The 17633-nt window shown below is 43.3% G+C and overlaps 1 protein-coding gene across 1 annotated transcript; it reads left to right on the forward strand.

The window, feature by feature from the left end:
• The first annotated feature begins 1790 nt into the window (after positions 1–1790).
• On the forward strand, positions 1791–16930 carry NDUFAF1 (NADH:ubiquinone oxidoreductase complex assembly factor 1). The gene is made up of 5 exons (XM_084904919.1): positions 1791–1947; positions 6100–6750; positions 11763–11948; positions 16017–16091; positions 16708–16930. Exons 2-5 carry the CDS (start codon positions 6175–6177, stop codon positions 16855–16857), a joined length of 987 nt encoding a protein of 328 aa, XP_084761045.1. The 5' UTR covers positions 1791–1947; positions 6100–6174; the 3' UTR covers positions 16858–16930.
• The last annotated feature ends 703 nt before the right edge of the window (positions 16931–17633 follow it).

A 17633-nucleotide genomic window follows, 5' to 3' on the forward strand; every position in this document is an offset into this window, starting at 1 on the left:
ATCAATGTTTCTAGCTCTCTATCCCTCTCCCTTCCTCTCTGTGAAAAATCAATAAGATATATATATTTTTTTTAAAAAGTAGTAACTAATCCAGGTTTCTCACTGAGTTTGGAAAGAAGGAGCCAAAGATCAAAGATAGTAAAGAGAGTTCAGGGTTGCTAAGAACAGGTCTTTTTTTTTTTTTTTTTTTTTTTTAACTTAGTCAATTTTATTTTTCTTAAACCATAAAATAGAGTCTTTGGTTGTACAAACAATACTAGTTATAGTCTTGCAAGAGGTCCTGGCTAGGGAGGGAGCAGTTAGTTGGTGGCCAGAACTCCTGAGGGGTCTCTAAAATGCTAACACCCAGGTTAAAAGACTTGGGGCAAGGGTGGTGTTGGTGCTGGCAGGGCCCCCACCCCAAGTCCAGGGAAGGGATCCAGCCCTCTAGGAGGGCACCGGGCCCAGGTCTCAGTGCCCCAAGAGGAGGTCTTAAGGAGAGAAGCCAAGGATGGCCAAATATTTCCAGTTTAGAAGAATGTGGGCATTTACAGAAATAGTGAAGATAGGAGGAGTAAATATGGATAATTCAATTTTATTTATTTTTAAAAATATTTTATTGATTTCAGAAAGGAAGGGAGAGGGAGAGATAGAAACACCAATAATGAGAGAGAAAATCATTGATTGGCTTCTTCCTGCATACCCTCTACTGGCGATGGAGCCCACAACCCAGGCATGTGCCCTGACTGGGAATTGAACTGTGATCTCCTGGTTCATAGGTCGATGCATAACCACTGAGCCATGCTAGCTGGGTTAATTCAATTTTAGACATACCAAATTTGAGATGCTAGTGGTGTATCCCATTGCTGGAACTGCTTTGTGTGAGGTTGAAAATGTTTACTGGAGTGTAGGGAAAGAGATGCTCACATTGTCTTTAGATAATTCATAGAAAAGAGGAGGGTGCAGTCTAGGCTTTGGAGACAACCCCATTTAAAGTTGTGAGAAGAGAAGAGTCAGTTAAGGAGGGAAGGATGGAGGAGGTAGGAGAACTAGGCAAGTGTTGAGACTAGAGAAGTCAAAGCAGAATTTCAAGAAGGAAGAGTTGGTGGCATGGAAACGAGTAATGGAGGAAACTTGGAAAAGGCAATTATATTTGGTGAGGTCTTTTCTGAAGCCTGGAGGGGAACGGTGTTGACTTCTAGGGGGTTACACTTCTTTCCCGTTTAAGCTGAGCCCTTAATTCCTGCTAGCACTATACTAGGTGCTGGAGACAGTTCTGGACCCAAGAAGTTCAGTGTGTTGGAGGAACTGAAAAGTAAAAGAACAAGGTACAATGTTCAAAGAAGTATGCACAAAATCTAAAAGCCTTGTGGAGTGGGCGACCCCTCGGGGCGGGATAGGGAAATGGCGGGTACAACGGTTTGCTGTCCAGGTGCTTGCTGGTTCTCCAAAGATTCCGCGGGGGCAGTTCCAGTAGAACCAGTTCCCCGAGGTCACAGCTCTGCGGCGCCGGGGGGTGGGGGGCGGCGGGGGGGGCGAAGGAACGTTAGCAACACCAGGGTCCTATTTGAAAGATGCGGATGGAGTTTGCAGCCTGAAGTGGGATGCAGGAAAAGACGAATAGTTTGTCTAAACTCTCTCCTTTTTCTCACAGAGGACAGAGAAGATCAGGAGTGGTGTAAACCGGGCTTTTTGGAAAGCGAATAGAGACCGAAAGCCTCAGGTCGACTGGCTTCGGGATCTTTGTTCCTAGTCCTAGGCCTCCGCATCGGGCCGGAACTCTAGTGTCAAAGCGCCTGGTTTGGCGCCGGGCTGTAAAAGCGGCTGGACCTGCACCGGAAGTGGAGTGTCCGGTCGAGAAAAGCTGGGGACCCGGGCAGAGGCCACCCTGGAACCCCGGTGGGGAGGGCAAGTGGCCTCTACTGGCCGTTCGTGTCCGGAGCGAGCGAGGGCGACACAGCCTGGCAGGTGAGGGGTGAGGGGACCACACCCCGACTCGCATTGGGAGCTGTAATGACCTCGGTAGTTTAATCTTGGAACCTCCGTGTTCTCATCTCTGTAATGGTGATAGTACCTCTCCCAGATTTGTTGTGAGGAGTCAATGGAAATATATTTAGAACAGTTTCTGGCACATGGTAGACCCTAGATATACAATCTTTATAAAGACTGCTCCATTTAGCTGCGTCAAAAGCCACGAACTTTCAGTCTGGGATCACCCGTTAACGGGTTTGACTTTATTGGTAAAAATACGAAACAGACATTTATCGTTAAAGTTGTATTAGAGCCGAAACCGGTTTGGCTCAGTGGATAGAGCGTCGGCCTGAGGACTGAAAGGTCCCAGGTTCGATTCCGGTCAAGGGCATGTACATTGGTTGTAGGCACATCCCCAATAGGGGGTGTGCAAGAGGCAGCTGGTTGATGATTCTCTTTCATTGTTGTTTCTAACTCTCTATCCCTCTCTCTTCCTCTCTGTAAAAAAAAAAAAAAAAAAAAAAAATCAATAAAATATATATTTAAAAAATAAAATAAAATAAAGTTGTATTAGAGACGTAACAACATTACCGAGGGTTTGGAAAATAGGATGAATATTACTCATAATCCCATCATCCTCTACTAGACTTTAAGACTTTTATTCCCTCCTCTCCCCCATCTAAATATAATTTTTTAAAAAAATATTTCTTGCCGAGGCCGGTTTGGCTCAGTGGATAGAGCGTCAGCCTGTGGACTGAAAGGTCCCAGGTTCGATTCCCGTTAAGGGCATGTACTTTGATTTCAGGCACATCCCTCGGTGGGGGGTGTGTAGGAGGCAGCTGATCGATGTTTCTCTCTCATTGATGTTTCTCTGTCTATCCTTCTCCCTTCCTCTCTGTAAACAATCAAAATATATTTAAAAATATTTATTTCTTTATTGATTTCAGAGAGGAAGGAAGAGGGAGAGAGAGAGAAACATCAATGATGAGAGAGAATCATCGATTGGCTGCCTCCTGCATGCCCCCTATTGGGTATCGAGCCCACAACCTGGGCATGTTCCCTTGGCAGAAATCGAACCTGGGACCCTTCAGTCTGCAGACCAATGCTCTATCCACTGAGTTAAACCAGCTAGGGCCCAAATATAATTTTAAAAAATATGTGGAGACAACCTACAGTGGGGTTGTCTCCAAAGCCCAGGACTTTTTATTTTGAGGATACGTTTATTAAAGTTGGGGACAGTGAGACAAGGAAGGGCTTAGGATAGAAGGAACAACAAGAGAGAGACTAGCTGAAACCGGTTTGGCTCAGTGGATGGAGCGTCAGACTGCAGACTGAAGGGTCCTGGGTTCGATTCCGGTCAAGGGCATGTACCTTGGTTGCAGGCACATCCCCAGTGGGGAGGGGGGTGTGCAGGAGGCAGCTGATCGGTGTTTTTAACTCTATATCTCTCCCTTTCTCCCTGTAAAAAAATCAATTAAAAAACAAAACAAAACTCAGAGAGAGACTAGAGGGGCCTACTTTTGCTCCCTAGAAAACTGTGGCCAAGAAGAGCCTAGGCAGGGCTGCTGCAGCTCACTGCAGAGTCAGCGGAAAGGGGGCCTTGGGGACAGGTTCAGGGGGCTAGCCCGCCATGTGAGGCCGCTGCCCATTGCTCCCCAGGTTGTGAGTCTTGTGGGGGGAGGGAGGGTGTCCCTTAGAGTTGGGAGATGCCTCCTGAGGGGAAGGGGAAGACACTGGTGTCCTCCTGGGAGGGAGAGCGCCTCTGTACATCTTCTACCGTAATGTTCGCATATATGATCTTGCATATTTTATTTCCTTTTAAGGGTAGCTGGAGCAGGTAGAAGAGGGGACCATTTGGTCTTTCTGGTTTTGCCAGCACTTAAGAAATGTTGTTGCTTAGAGCAAAGTTGTTATTTTACTAGAGCGATAGAGGTTCTATTGGTAATGCTGTACATATAGAGAGGCAGCGGCATCAAGTGGAAGGACTTCAGACCAGCGTACTAGTTCTAGATTCCATGCTGATTAGCACTCTGGACTTAGGCAGGCCGCTTCTTCTGCTGGTGTCTTGTTTCCCAGAGAAAGGAAATATCTACCTGCCTTGTCTTACAGAAGTCATATGTACATTAAATGTGATACGTCAGGGTGGCTTGAAAACATTCAGAATGGTAATTAAATGTGGTAGTATTAGTGTTACTGTTTACTTCTATCTTTGAGGACCTCAGATAGTGGTAGTGATAGTCAAAGCCTTGTCACTCAAAGTGTGAGCCTGGGACTAGGAGCTTGTTAGATATGAAGAATCTTGGAGATCCTGTTAGACTTACTGGATCAGAGACCCTTCTTATAGCCATCATTCCATCTGATCTTCAGAAAAATCCCTTAACGTAGGTAAGGGAACTTTTACCCCCGAGGAATTGGAGACCTCAGAAGATCAACCTGAGGGTAAACAGCGTTAGTAGATTTAGTCATATGAAATTGCCAATACTTACAATACGTACAACCTAATAGAAGGACAGGACTAGGAGTCAAGTCAAAGTTTACTTTTTTTTAAAAAACATCTTACCTGGAATTTTCCTTTTTTAAAGATGTTTTTATTGATTTCAAAGAGGAAGGGAGAGGGAGAGAGGAAATAGAAACATCAATAATGAGAGAGAATCATCGATTGGCTGCCTCCTGCACACCTCTTACTGGGGATCAAGCCCATAACCCAGGCATGTGCCCTGACCTGGAATCAAACCTCTGATCTCTTGGTTCATGGGTTGACGCTCAACCACTGAACCACACCACTGTGCAAGTCCCAAGTGTTGTGATTCCATATTCAATGCACACATCTAAATCTTTTTTTTTAAATCTTCAAACAAGGATATATTTTTTGTTACTGTTTTTTAAAAAATATATTTTTTTTATTGACTTCAGAGAGGAAGGGAGAGGGAGAGAAACATCAATGATGAGAGAGAATCATGCATCAGTTGCCTCCTGCATGCCCCCGACCAGGGGTTGAGCCCTCAGCCCGGGCATGGGTCCTCGTCTGGAATTAAATTCGGGACACTTCAGTCCCCAGGCCAATGCTATATCCACTGAACCAAACCGACTAGGGCATCATTGATTTTTAAAAATATATATTTTATTGATTTTTTACAGAGAGGAAGAGAGGGATAGAGAGTCAGAAACATCGGTGAGAGAGAATCATTGATCAGCTGCTTCCTGCACACCTCCTACTGGGGACGTGCCTGCAACCAAGGTACATGCCCCTAACTGGAATCGAACCTGAGACCTTTCAGTCCGCAGGTTGACTCTCTCTCCACTGAGCCAAACTGGTTTTGGCATCACTGATTTCTAAGAAAGAGAGAGAGAGAGAGAAAGAACATGGATTGGTTCCCTCCCCTAGGTGCCCCATCCAGGAATTGAACCTGCAACCTTTTGGTATACAGGATGATGCTCCAACCAACTGAGCCTTGTGCCCAGGCTGTAAGTCCCTCTTCTTATGAAGTGCTACTGAAAGGGTTAAAGATAGTAACATGTCAGTTAGCTTAGGTCCTACCTAGAGTGAATGAGTTGAGTACTTTATTCTAGAAACCAATTATTTCTTAAAAATCCAGTCCTGCCCTAGCCAGTTTGGCTCAGTGGATAGAGTGTCGGCCAGCATGTTCGATTCTGGTCAAGGGCACATGCCCAGGTTGTGGGCTCGATCCCCAATGGGGGACTTGCAGGAGGCAGCCTATCCATGATTCTTTCTCAGTATGGATGCTCCTCTCTCCCCCCCTCTCTCTTGCTCTCCCCCTCTCTCCCTTCATCTCTGAAATCAATAAAAAATATATTTTAAAAAATCCAGTCCTGGTGGAATTGCCAAAAAATAAAACAAAACCGGAAAACAAAACAAGCATAAAATTTTGTTTTAAAATGAACACAATCTTTTGAAACACATACTTGAATTATTTTGGGGTTGATATTTATTTTGGTATTTTTTTCCCCACAAGGCAGCTGGATGCATTATGTATAGTGCAAACGTATTCTCGTCATATGTCCTGGATAAATGTTTATAGGGTTAGAAAATAAATGCATGAATTTCACAATACATGATCTATGTTGAATTTGAAATTGTGATATATTTTTTGCTACACTTGTAACTCTTCAATGTCTCTTCTGTTATAGGTGGAATTGTGCTATTAGCTGAAGCTTTTTCCTCTGGTAGCCCAGGGAGAAATTTACATTCGACTTTTCCTCACCATGGCTCTGGTTCACAAATTGCTGAATGGCACTTACATTCTCAGTAAATGCCTGAAGCCAAGTGTGGCCTCGTGTCCATTCCTGAGCACCCGCTTTGCAAACTATTGCTCCAGCAGTCTGCCGAAACCAGTGGCTACTCCTGGCAAAGCTTCCGCTCAGAGGAACTCCGCAGGGGGTGTGCAAGGAGATCACCAGAGAGAAGTTGCTTTGGATGTAACTTCTCCTGAGGAGAAGCCCGAAGTTAGTTTTGATAAAGCGATTAGAGATGAAATCAAGGAACATTTTTGGCGTTTGAAGGATGAGATTGTGAACCATTGGATAGGGCCCGAAGGCCGCCCTTTGCAGGAGGTCATTATGGAACAAGCCAGAGTGGTCTGGCAGTTCCGCGGAAAAGAAGATTTGGATAAGTGGATAGTGACCTCGGATAAGACGATTGGAGGCAGAAGTGAAGTGTTCCTGAAAATGGGCAAGAACAACCAGAGTGCACTGCTGTACGGAACCCTGAGCTCCGCGGCGCCTCAGGATGGGGAGAACAGCCAGAGCGGATACTGCGCGATGATATCCAGGGTCCCCAGGGTAGGTTAGGCCCAGCAGCCTGAGTTTTCTGGTGAATCGGGTGAACATTGTAGCATGAACTGTAGCGGAGAGTTTCTGTAAATGAAAACACCTGGCATCTCATCTCGTCTGGGGCTGTATAGCTATGGGGCACAAGGACAAAGCTGAGCACAAGGGAGAAGCGGCCTCTGAGGAGGGACTGCTTGTTTTTGGGCATCACTTCGGTCCAGAGTGGAGCGTTCTTCTGTTTATCACGTTAACCGCCTGTTTTGTCTTCCTTCCGCTTCAGTCACCGGCGACTGACATGGCGCTTAACGTGTTAAGGAGCCCTGAGAGATTAGACAATTGAACAATGATCTGGGAGGTTTGCATCTCCTCTTAACATAGACCACAGACCCTGAAATGGCCAGGGTTCCTTAGGGTGGACGTAGGGTCAGTCTGTACCTTTTTATTTATTTTAATTAAAGTAAACTTAATTTTAAATATTTAAAAAAATATATATTTTATTGATCTTTTACAGAGAGGAAGAGAGAGGGATAGAGTTAGAAACATCGATGAGTGAGAATCATCAACCAGCTGCCTCTTGCACACCCCCTACAGGGGATGTGCCCGCAACCCAGGTACATGCCCTTGACCGGATTTGAACCTGGGACCTTTCAGTCCTCAGGCCTACGCTCTATCCACTGAGCCAAACCGGTTTCGGCTAAACTTAATTTTAGAGTAGTTTTGTGTTTTACAGAAAAATTGCAAAGTAGTACAGAGCGTCCCTCACCAAGCTTCTCCAGTTGTTACCATCTTACATTACTTTAGTACATTGTCACAACTAAGAAACCAACATTTGTGCATTACTATCAACTAGTTCCAGACTCTATTTGAATTACATTAGCTTTTCCACTAATATTCTATTTCTTTTTTCTTTTTTTAAAAATATATTTTATTGATTTTGTACAGAGAGGAAGGGAGAGAGACAGAGAGCTAGAAACATCGATGAGAGAGAGTCATCCATCAGCTGCCTCTTGCACACCCCCCACTGGGGATATGCCCGCAACCAAGATTCCCTTGACCGGTTTGATTCCCTTGACCGGAATCGAACCCGGGACCCTCCAGTCCGCAGGCCGACGCTCTATCCACTGAGCCAAACCGGTTTCGGCTGATATTCTATTTCTGTCCCAGGATCCCATCCAGGATTTTACATCTAGTAGTCATGTCTCCTTAGTCTCTTTGGTCTGTGACAGTTTCTTAGTCTTTTCTTATTTTTCATGAGGATTTGAAAAATACTGGTTAGGTATCCTCCTATATAATAAAGAGCTAATATGCTAATTAGGCTGAACAGCAGAATGACTGTCCAGACAACCTTCTGGGCAACCTTCCAGATGAAGGCGGGGCTGAGAGGGGCTGGGAGGGCTGAGCCCCTTGCATGAATTTCGTGCATCAGGCCTCTAGTTACATAATGACCCTCAATTTGGGATTTTCTGATTAGACTGGGGATCTGGTCTTTTTTCTCCTGGTTAGACTGGGGATCTGGGTTTTTAGGAAGAATGCCACACAGTTAAAGTACCCTTTTCATTACATCGTCTGAAAGATACATGCAGCGCCCTGGTCAGAGAGCTCGGTTGGAGCATTGTCCCAATATCCCAGAGTTTTGGTTTTGGTCCCTGTCACATAACAGGAGTCAGCCAATGACTGCGTACATAAGTGGAGCAACAAAAATCAATGTTTTGCTTTCTCTCAAGTCAATAAATAAAAAAAGATATAATTTCTTTAAAAGGAAAAGGTATGTGCCAGCAACATGACATCACTGATGTGTTAACTGATCACTTGGACAAGGCAGTGTTTGCCAGGTTACTCCATTGTTGAGTTACTTTTTTTTTTTAAGAATAGTTTATTGATTCTTAGAGAGAGAGGAAGGAGAAAAACATCGATGTGAGAGCAGCATCCATCTGCTGCCTTCTCTACCCAACCCAGGCATATCCCTGACCAGGAATCGAACTGTGACCTGGTTCATAGGTCGATGCTCTGCCACTGAGTTATGCCTGTCGAGCTTTTTTCTTCTTTCTGTACCATGTTCTTCAGAAGCAAGTCACTAAGTGTACCCTTCTTTCAAGATGGGAAGGTTGTAAGATTAAATTATTTCTCCTGAAAGGTGTACTATACACATAAATTACTTGGGATTCTTAAGAAAGAAAGATTTGTTTCTTCTACCACATTTATTTATTTGTTAGTATGGACTCACACTTTGGGTTGTAATCCAACAATATGTTATTTATTTTGTTGCTGAAATTGTTCTACCTTTGGCCACGGAGTTCTTTTAGGTTGGCTCCTGTCCCTTGATCTCCTCCGATCCTTTTGAAAAAAAATATTTTTATTGATTTTCAGAGAGGAAGGGTGAAGGAAAGATCCATGTGAGAACAAAACATCGATTGGCTCCTCCTGTGTGCCCTCTATTGGTGATAGAACTCGAAACATGGGCATGTGCTCTGACCGGAAATCGAACCGTTAACTGGTGCACAGGATGACACCCAGCCAACTGAGCCACACCGGCCAGGGCCCCATCCGTGTGTGTGTGTGTGTGTGTGTGTGTTTAGCACATTTGGCTCTATAAGATATTCTAGCTCATCTTGTATTTCCCTTGTCCCAACCCTAGAATAAGCCATTTCTCAAAAGAGCTCTGGTTTCTTTTTTTTATGGAGGATTAGAAACCAGGATCTGGCCAAAGCTGGTTTGGCTTGGTGGATAGAGCGTTGGTCTGCGGACTGAAGGGTCCCAGGTTCGATTCTGGTCAGGGGCGTGTACCTTGGTTGCGGGCACGTCCCCAATGGGGGGTGTGCAGGAGGCAGGTGATTAATGATTCTCTCTCATCAATGTTTCTGACTCTCTATCCCTCTCTCTTCTTCTCTGTAAAAAATCAATAAAATATATTAAAAAAAAAAAAAAGAAACCAGGATCTGGGCAATGAGTTTACTTGTTACTGGGATGACACTATATCTAGGAGATAAGTGGACATAGCTAGGAAGTATATGTATACATACCAACTTGTGTAAATACATGCCTATAATTTTATAATTTCTATATTCATATTAATTTTTTTAAATCCTCACCCAAGGATATTTTTTCCATTGATTTTTAGAGAGTGTAAGGGAGAGGGAGAGATGGAGAGAAACACCGATATGAGAGAGACACATTGATTGGTTGCTTCCAGTCTGCCCTGGACCAGGGCTAGGAGCCTGCAACTGAGGTGCATGCCCTTGACTGGAATCGAACTTTGGATCCTTCAGTCTGCAGGCTGATGCTCTATCCACTGAGTCAAATCAGCTACGGCCATATTAATCTAAATATGAGTTCATACTAATGCTCTCACTTTAATTCAGTACCGTGTGGTTCAGTCTGGCCTTCCCCCTCTTCTGTAACTTCATTCTGTAACAGTGAGAAACCCATCCCCTACCAGGTACTTACTAGTTTTACCCCAATATACATGTAAAGCAATTTCAGGATTTTTAAAAATTATAGTTTTGTTGATTTCAAAGCGGAAGGGGAGGGAGAAAGAGAGAGAAACATCAATGATGAGATAGAGTCACTGATTGGCTGCCTCCTACACACTTCCTACTGGGAATGGGGCCTGAAACCGGGCATGTGCCCTGACTGGGAATCAGACTTACGATCTCTTGGTTCATTGTTCAATGCTTAACCATTGAGCCACACCATCTGGGCAGTTTTAGGATTTTTAGCCCAGAACTCTGTGAGACAACTTAACCAAGTAGAATACAGTGTTTATGTATAGTTTCTTTTGTCTTTTGCCTTATAGTATCTAGTCAGAACACTATATTCCAAAGTTACTTAGTTCTTTTATCTCTCCACTGGCCTATGGCCTTTTGGAAATTTGCTGACCAGGTATTGTTTCAGGGCTGCTCTGGACAGATTCCCATGTCTGACCTTGGCCACAGCCTCTGAATGTTTGCTTGGATATTGTGCTTTAAGGAGAAACAAATGTTAGGAGTAGTATTAGGCTCCATCTCTCCAGATAATGATGGAAAGGAAAGGTAGGTATTCTTCCAGAGGCAACAAATTATACACACCAACTAGTGCACACCAAGATTTTTTTCAGGCCCTGAAAATCCTCAAAATGGAATTGATACTCCACAGCAGCAAATAATTCTATGGCTGAATATTTATTGTGGAGTAATAGAAAATGTTCATAACATTTAAAAATGTTTTTATTGATTTTTTTTTAGCGAGAGAGAAAGGAAGAGGGATAGAGAGAAGAACATCATTGATTGGCTGCCTTCTGCATGGCCCCCACCGGGGATCAAGCCCACAGCCTGGGCATGTGCCCTGATTGGGAATCGAACTGGCAACCTCTTGGATCCTGGGTAGACACTCAACTGCTGGGCATGATAACATTTATTAAGTGTTCCTGACATTCCTTGTAGATTAGTTCATATACACTGCCCCTTTTATTTCTCACAATAATATTGTAACGTATCATCATTCCAGTTTTTTAAAAATATATTTTATTGATTTTTTTAAAGAGAAGAAGAGAGAGGGATAGAGAGTTAGAAACATCGATGCGAGAAACATCGATCAGCTGCCTCCTGCACACCCCCTACATTACCTTAGAAACGTACTGTGTCAGTGTTGTTTTTTTAAAAAATATATATTTTATTGATTTTTTACAGAGAGGAAAGGAGAGAGAGAGCTAGAAATGTCGAAGAGAGAGAAACATCGACCAGCTGCCTCTTGCACACCCCCCACCAGGGATGTGCCGGCAACCAAAGTACATGCCCGTGACCGGAATCGAACCTGGGACCTTTCAGTCCGCAGACCGACGCTCTACCACTGAGCCAAACCGGTTTCGGCCTGTGTCAGTATTTTGTAGTAAAGCAGGAATCACTAGATTTATCTACTCCCTTGTGAGGGAATTGAATCTGAAAAAGAAAAATGATTAGTGGATCCCTTTGTTGTTATAAGAAGTGCTAACTCATATTTTGCTAATAATGTAAAATGAGGTGAAATTAACTTTACTTTCTGTACCTTAGGGTGCTTTTGATAGAAAGAAGTCTTATGATTGGTCTCAGTTCAATACCCTGTATCTCCGTGTCCGTGGAGATGGGCGGCCGTGGATGGTGAACATCAGGGAGGACACTGATTTCATTCAGAAGAGCAATCAGATGTACAGTTACTTCATGTTCACCCGTGGTGGGCCCTACTGGCAGGAGGTCAAGGTAACAGCCCAGGTCTTTATTGTACATCTTTTGAGATCATGGTTACATTGTAGTTTTTCTTATTAGTCCCTTTTGGAAAGTGTGGGAAGGGAAAGAAGGGAGAGGACCAGGGAACAAGATTTACGCAATTGACTTTTTCTTTGATTAATATATATGTTAGCCTACTAACCAGGAAATATTTTTGATATGGATATGGTCTGGTACATGCTAAGTCATGGGTACATCTCTGGTTTATGCCTAAGTAGATGTTTCTTTTAAAAAATATTTTACCTGAGACCGGTTTGGCTCAGTGGATGGAGCGTCGGGAAGCGTTGGCCTGCAGGCTGAAAGGTCCCTGCTCGATTCCGGTCAGGGTCGTGTGCCTTGATTGCGGGCACATCCCCACTGGGGTGGTACAAGAGGCAGCTGATCGATGATTCTCTCTTATTGATGTTCCTAGTTCTCTGTCCCTCTCTCCTCCTCTCTGTAAAAAATCAAATATATTAAAAAATATTTTAACCCTTTGCACTCCGCTGTTCCCTCTCAGGGGACATCGGAATTCTAGCATATCACTCGGATGTCCCCTCTCAGGGGACATTGCAGTTTATTAGTGATTACGAGGGTCTGTAAATGCACGTTTCCACCTCAAAGTAGCGTCGAGAGTAGCTGGTAGCCAGTGTCCAGAATGGTTCGGAGTGCAAAGGGTTAATATGTTTTTATTGATTTCAGAGAGAGGAAGAGAGAGGGACAGAGAGAAACATCAATGATGGGAGAGACTCGGCCAGCTGCCTCCTGCATGCCCTCTACTGGGGATTGATGGGCCCTGACTGGGAATGGAACAGTGACCTCCTTGTTCATGGTTCAACACTCAGCCACTGAGCTACACAGGCAGGGCAGATATTTCTTTTTAAGTTTCTGCTGTATCACCTCTTCAGGGCAGCTCTATTAGTATAGTGTCCCTAGCTTAGTAGAAGGCTTCCTTAAGAGGAATAAATACTTTTTTTTAAAAAATATATTTTATTGATTTTGTACAGAGAAGAAGGGAGAGAGATAGAGAGTTAGAAACATCGATGAGAGAGAGTCATCGATCAGCTGCCTCTTGCACACCCCCTACTGGGGGATATGCCTGCAACCAAGGTACATGCCCTTGACTGGAATCGAACCCGGGACCCTTCAGTCCCCAAGCTGACTCTCTATCCATTGAGCCAAACCGGTCTCGGCGTGGAGGAATAAATACTTCATCCTTTACAATCATCAAAATTTTTATTTCTTGGTAGTATAAGGCAGACTTATTTTGTAAATAAGAAGCTTTGAGAAAGTAAACAATGTTAGCCAGGAGGAAAATAAGTGGATATTCAGGAAGGACTAAATCAAGTGTCCATTCCTGTCTTCTAAATCATGAAGGTTTTTAATCCATAAACTCAAAAGAAAGTATCCATTTTGTTCATACTTAAACCTAATGCTTATCCTGGATTTCTTTCGCCCGCACCCTATATCCAGTCTATTAGTAAATCCTGTCATAGCGACTTCCAGAGCCTGCCGTTCCTGCCATCTCTCCCACTGTCCGGGCTTTGGGGTTACTTTGCAGCAGCTTCTTTATTGGTTTCCCCTTGTCCTCCTGCTCCCCTAAAATCCACTCTCCACACAGCCGCCGGAGTAATGAGCGTTCTAAAGCATAGCTCAGAATACATCTTTCACATGCTTAAAACCCGCCAGTGGTTTTTTCCTTACTATGGGAAGGAAGTCCAGACTCCTTAACATGGCCCTCTGGTATCAGACCCGTTTTCACTTTCTGTCTCCCCTCCTACTTCCACTCCTCCACACTGTTCCCTTTACTGTGTGTCAAATTCAGCAAGCTCATTTAAAAAAATATATATATATTGTATTGATTTTTTAGAGAGAGGAAGGGAGAGGGGGAGAGAGAGTTAGAAACATCGATGAGAGAGAAACATCAACCAGCTGCCTCCTGCACACTCCCTACTGGGGATGTGCCCACCACCAAGGTACATGCCCTTGACTGGAATCGAACCTGGGACCCTTAAGTCCATAGGCCGATGCTCTATCCACTGAGCCAAACCAGTTAGGGCAATAAGCTCATTTCTATCTGGGTCCCTTTGCACTTTGTGGTGTATCTCCTGGGATGCTCTTCCCCTCATACCTTCCCCAGCTTCTTTCCTATCATTCACCTCTCAGCTTGAAAATTGCCTCACAGAGGCCTTCCTGTCCCTTTAGCTAGAGTTGCACCCTCTAATCCAGTCACTTTTTTTTTTTTTTAATCCTCACCTGATGATATTTTCCATTGATTTTTAAAGAGAATGGGAGGGAGGGAGACAAACATCAATGTGTGATACATTGATCATTGATTGGTTGCTTCTCACACATGCCCTGATGGGCTGGGGATGGAACCTGCAGCTGAGTTAGGTGCCCTTGACTAGGAATTGAATCCGAGAGCCTTCCATCTGAGGGCCAATGCTCTAACCACTAAGCAACCAGCCAGGGCTAATTCTGTAATTTTTAAAATATATGTTTATTGATTTTAGAGAGGAAGGGAGAGGGAGAGATAGAAACATCAATGAGAATCATTGATTGGCTGCCTCCTGCAGGCCCCACACTGGAGATCGAGCCCACAACTCGGGCATGTGCCCTGACCGGAATTAAACCATGACCTCCTGGTTCATAAGTCCATTCTTAATCACTGAGCCACACCAGTCAGGCGCTTTGTAGTTTATGCAAATATAAGCAAATAGTAATATAATTTTCTCCTTTTTTTAAACTGAAAAAATAAAAATTGCATAATTTATGCATCTTCTGTTTATATTTTTAATATTTAGATCCTGAAGACCTTCCATATCACTACATGGAACATTTTAAATTCTTTTTGTGTGTGTTTTTTGTATTTTGTTATGTGGATATCCTATAGTTGACTGAATGAATACTGTACTGATAGTCACTTGGGTTGTTACCAATTGCTATAATGAATATTTTATCACAGTTCTTGAGATGTTTTAAAAATTAATTTAAAAAACCCTGTAGATTTGTCTATATCTTACTTTTTGACTAGTAATATATTGTGAAGGTCTTCTCTCTCTCTCTCTCTCTCTCTCTCTCTCTCTCTTTTTTTTTTTTTGCTATTAGAAAAAACTATATCTTTATGTATTTATCAGAATTTTTCTGAAATATAAATTCCTAAATGTGAAATTGGTCAGTTATGACATTTAAAATATTTTAGTGCTGTTGGTTTTCTATTGCTACATAAAAAAACTTCCATAAACTTAGCAGCTTCAAAAACACATTTATTACCTCCTAGTTTTGTAGGTCATAAGTTGAGACAGTAGATCTGGGTTCAGTCAATGCTCAGGGCCCTATAAGGTTGTACTCAAGGTGTTAGCTGAGCTGTATTCCTTTCTAGAGGCTCTGGGCAAGAATCTTCAAGCTCCTTCTGGTTGTTAGCCAATTCAGTTCCTGTGATTGCAGGGCTGCTGTCCTTCCTTTACTGGCTGTCAGAGAGGGGCCACTCGCAGCTCCTAGAAGCTGCCGCACTTCTTGCCAGGTAGCTGCCTCCATCTTCAAAGTCAGCAGTATAGAATCCCACCACCCCATCGAGTCCCTTCATGCCAGTCAGTCCCTTTTATGGGTTCAAGTGATTTAGTCAGGCCTAAAGAGAATAAGCTATAAAAGTCAACTGATTTAGGACCTCATTTCTGCAGAGTTCCTTCACAGCAACATTGAGATGAGTGTTCGAATACCTCAAAGAAGGTGTCTGTACACTAGAAGTTGGAAGTGTTGGGGGCCATCTTAGAATCCTGCCTACCACAGTCACCAGCTGCCCTCTAAGAGTTTTAATAATTTCCACTCCTACTAACAGTTTACAAGTGTGCCTTTCTCTTCACCCCCATATTTCCATTAGGTTATTTAATCATTTTCTTAGTTATATATCTGTGATCCAGATGACTTTCCACTTGTCATAACTGCATCTATGAAATAATTTTATAATTAAATTTAAGCTGTTACTTTTATCATTATAATTACATACAGATGCTTCAGTTACTTATATTTCAGTTATGAAGTAAATGATTTTCTTTTTTTCAGATTCCTTTCTCCAAATTTTTCTTCTCTAATCAAGGAAGAATCCGGGATGCCCAGTTTCAGCTTCTGCTTGACAAGGTAACATTTTCCTTTCATTCAGAACTACATTCTCTTTAGTGAATCAGAACTCCGGTGAGGATGAATTCAGTCCATTTTGGAAGGCTGGCAAATGAAAGATGGAAATTCCTACTCGTGTGTGTGTGTGTGTGTGTGTGTGTGTGTGTGTGTGTGTGTCTGTCTCCGTGTGTCCATAATACCCAGACAGATGTTTACACAGACCAATCCTTTGAGCCAAATCCCTATCCTGGTGAATTTCATCATGGTCTTCTCTTGAGATTGCCTACATTTTATTTTAGCTTTAAAATAAGAGAACAGTATTGAGTTCAGGAGAGCTTCAGGAACCTCCATTGTTGTCCTCACTAGTCTTGGTGGCACTACACTGAAGGAAGAGGAAAGGAAGTAGAGTGGAAAGAAACGTAGCCCTGTATTTCCTCTTATAATTTACTACAGCATAGGATACCATTGTAGGCCAAGTCAGTTCCTGGATTGCAGGGCTGCTGTCCTTACTATGGCATACTTGCTAAGGGCTGATAGTGCAGTATAAAGACTCAGCTGTAGTAATCGCCTCATGGAATTTTAACACTCCAGGATCATCAGTATTCGATTTTGATCAATTTCTCTATTTTAAATTTAGATCTCCTCTATTGGATTCACCCTGGCTGATAAAGTGGACGGTCCATTCTTCCTGGAAATAGATTTTATTGGAGTGTTTGCTGATCCAGCCCACACAGAAGAATTTGCCTATGAAAATTCTCCAGTGCTTAACCCAAGACTTTTTAAATAGAGGTCTTGTAGTAGTAGTGTAGTATCTATGCTGATACAGAGACAAAATAAAGTATTTCTTTAATGGCTTTCAATCAGTGGCTGGTATATATTCCCTGAGAAAGCTAAATGCTGCTCCTAAGAGGGACCATATAGAGGGAAACCAAGTTCTAAACTGTACCTTAACTCAGAGAATGCAGTTACTATACTGATTCAGCGATACTATATAAATAACTGTTTTTGGTTAGAACGATTTCTGATAGAGATGATTCCTGCATGGTTTCCAAGGCAAGGAGTCTTTGAGATGACAGTTGATGGCCTTCGACCACTATGTTCCTTATGGGTTTCTTCTGTTTTCTAATCCATTTGAGGAAGACTGCTGAAGAATCCTATATAATAAAAGCCTAAAAGCCTAGGTAGTGTCGCTGGACGCCCTCATGCGATGTCACAAGATGGCTGCCATAAGATGGCCACCACAAGATGGCCACCACAAGATGGCTGGCAGGGGAGGGCAGCTGGGGATGATAGGGCCAGCAGGGGAGCAGTTAGGGGCAATCAGGCAGGCAAGCAGTTAGGAGCCAGCAGTCCCAGATTGTGAGAGGGAAGTTCTAAACCAGCAATTGGAAATCCCCCAAGGGGTCCCAGATTGGAGAGGGTGCAAACTGGACATTGCCCTTCCCCTCACCCCCAACGCATGAATTTTGTGCATCAGGCCTGTAGTATTAAGATAAAGGTGCTATTGAAATCCCTGAGAAAAGACGTACCTAGACATGCTTCGTTGTTCGGGCGGCTATAACA

This window comes from Pipistrellus hanaki (genome assembly GCF_964339955.1).
Source record: "Pipistrellus hanaki genome assembly, chromosome: 1".
Classification (NCBI taxonomy): Eukaryota; Metazoa; Chordata; class Mammalia; order Chiroptera; family Vespertilionidae; genus Pipistrellus; species Pipistrellus hanaki.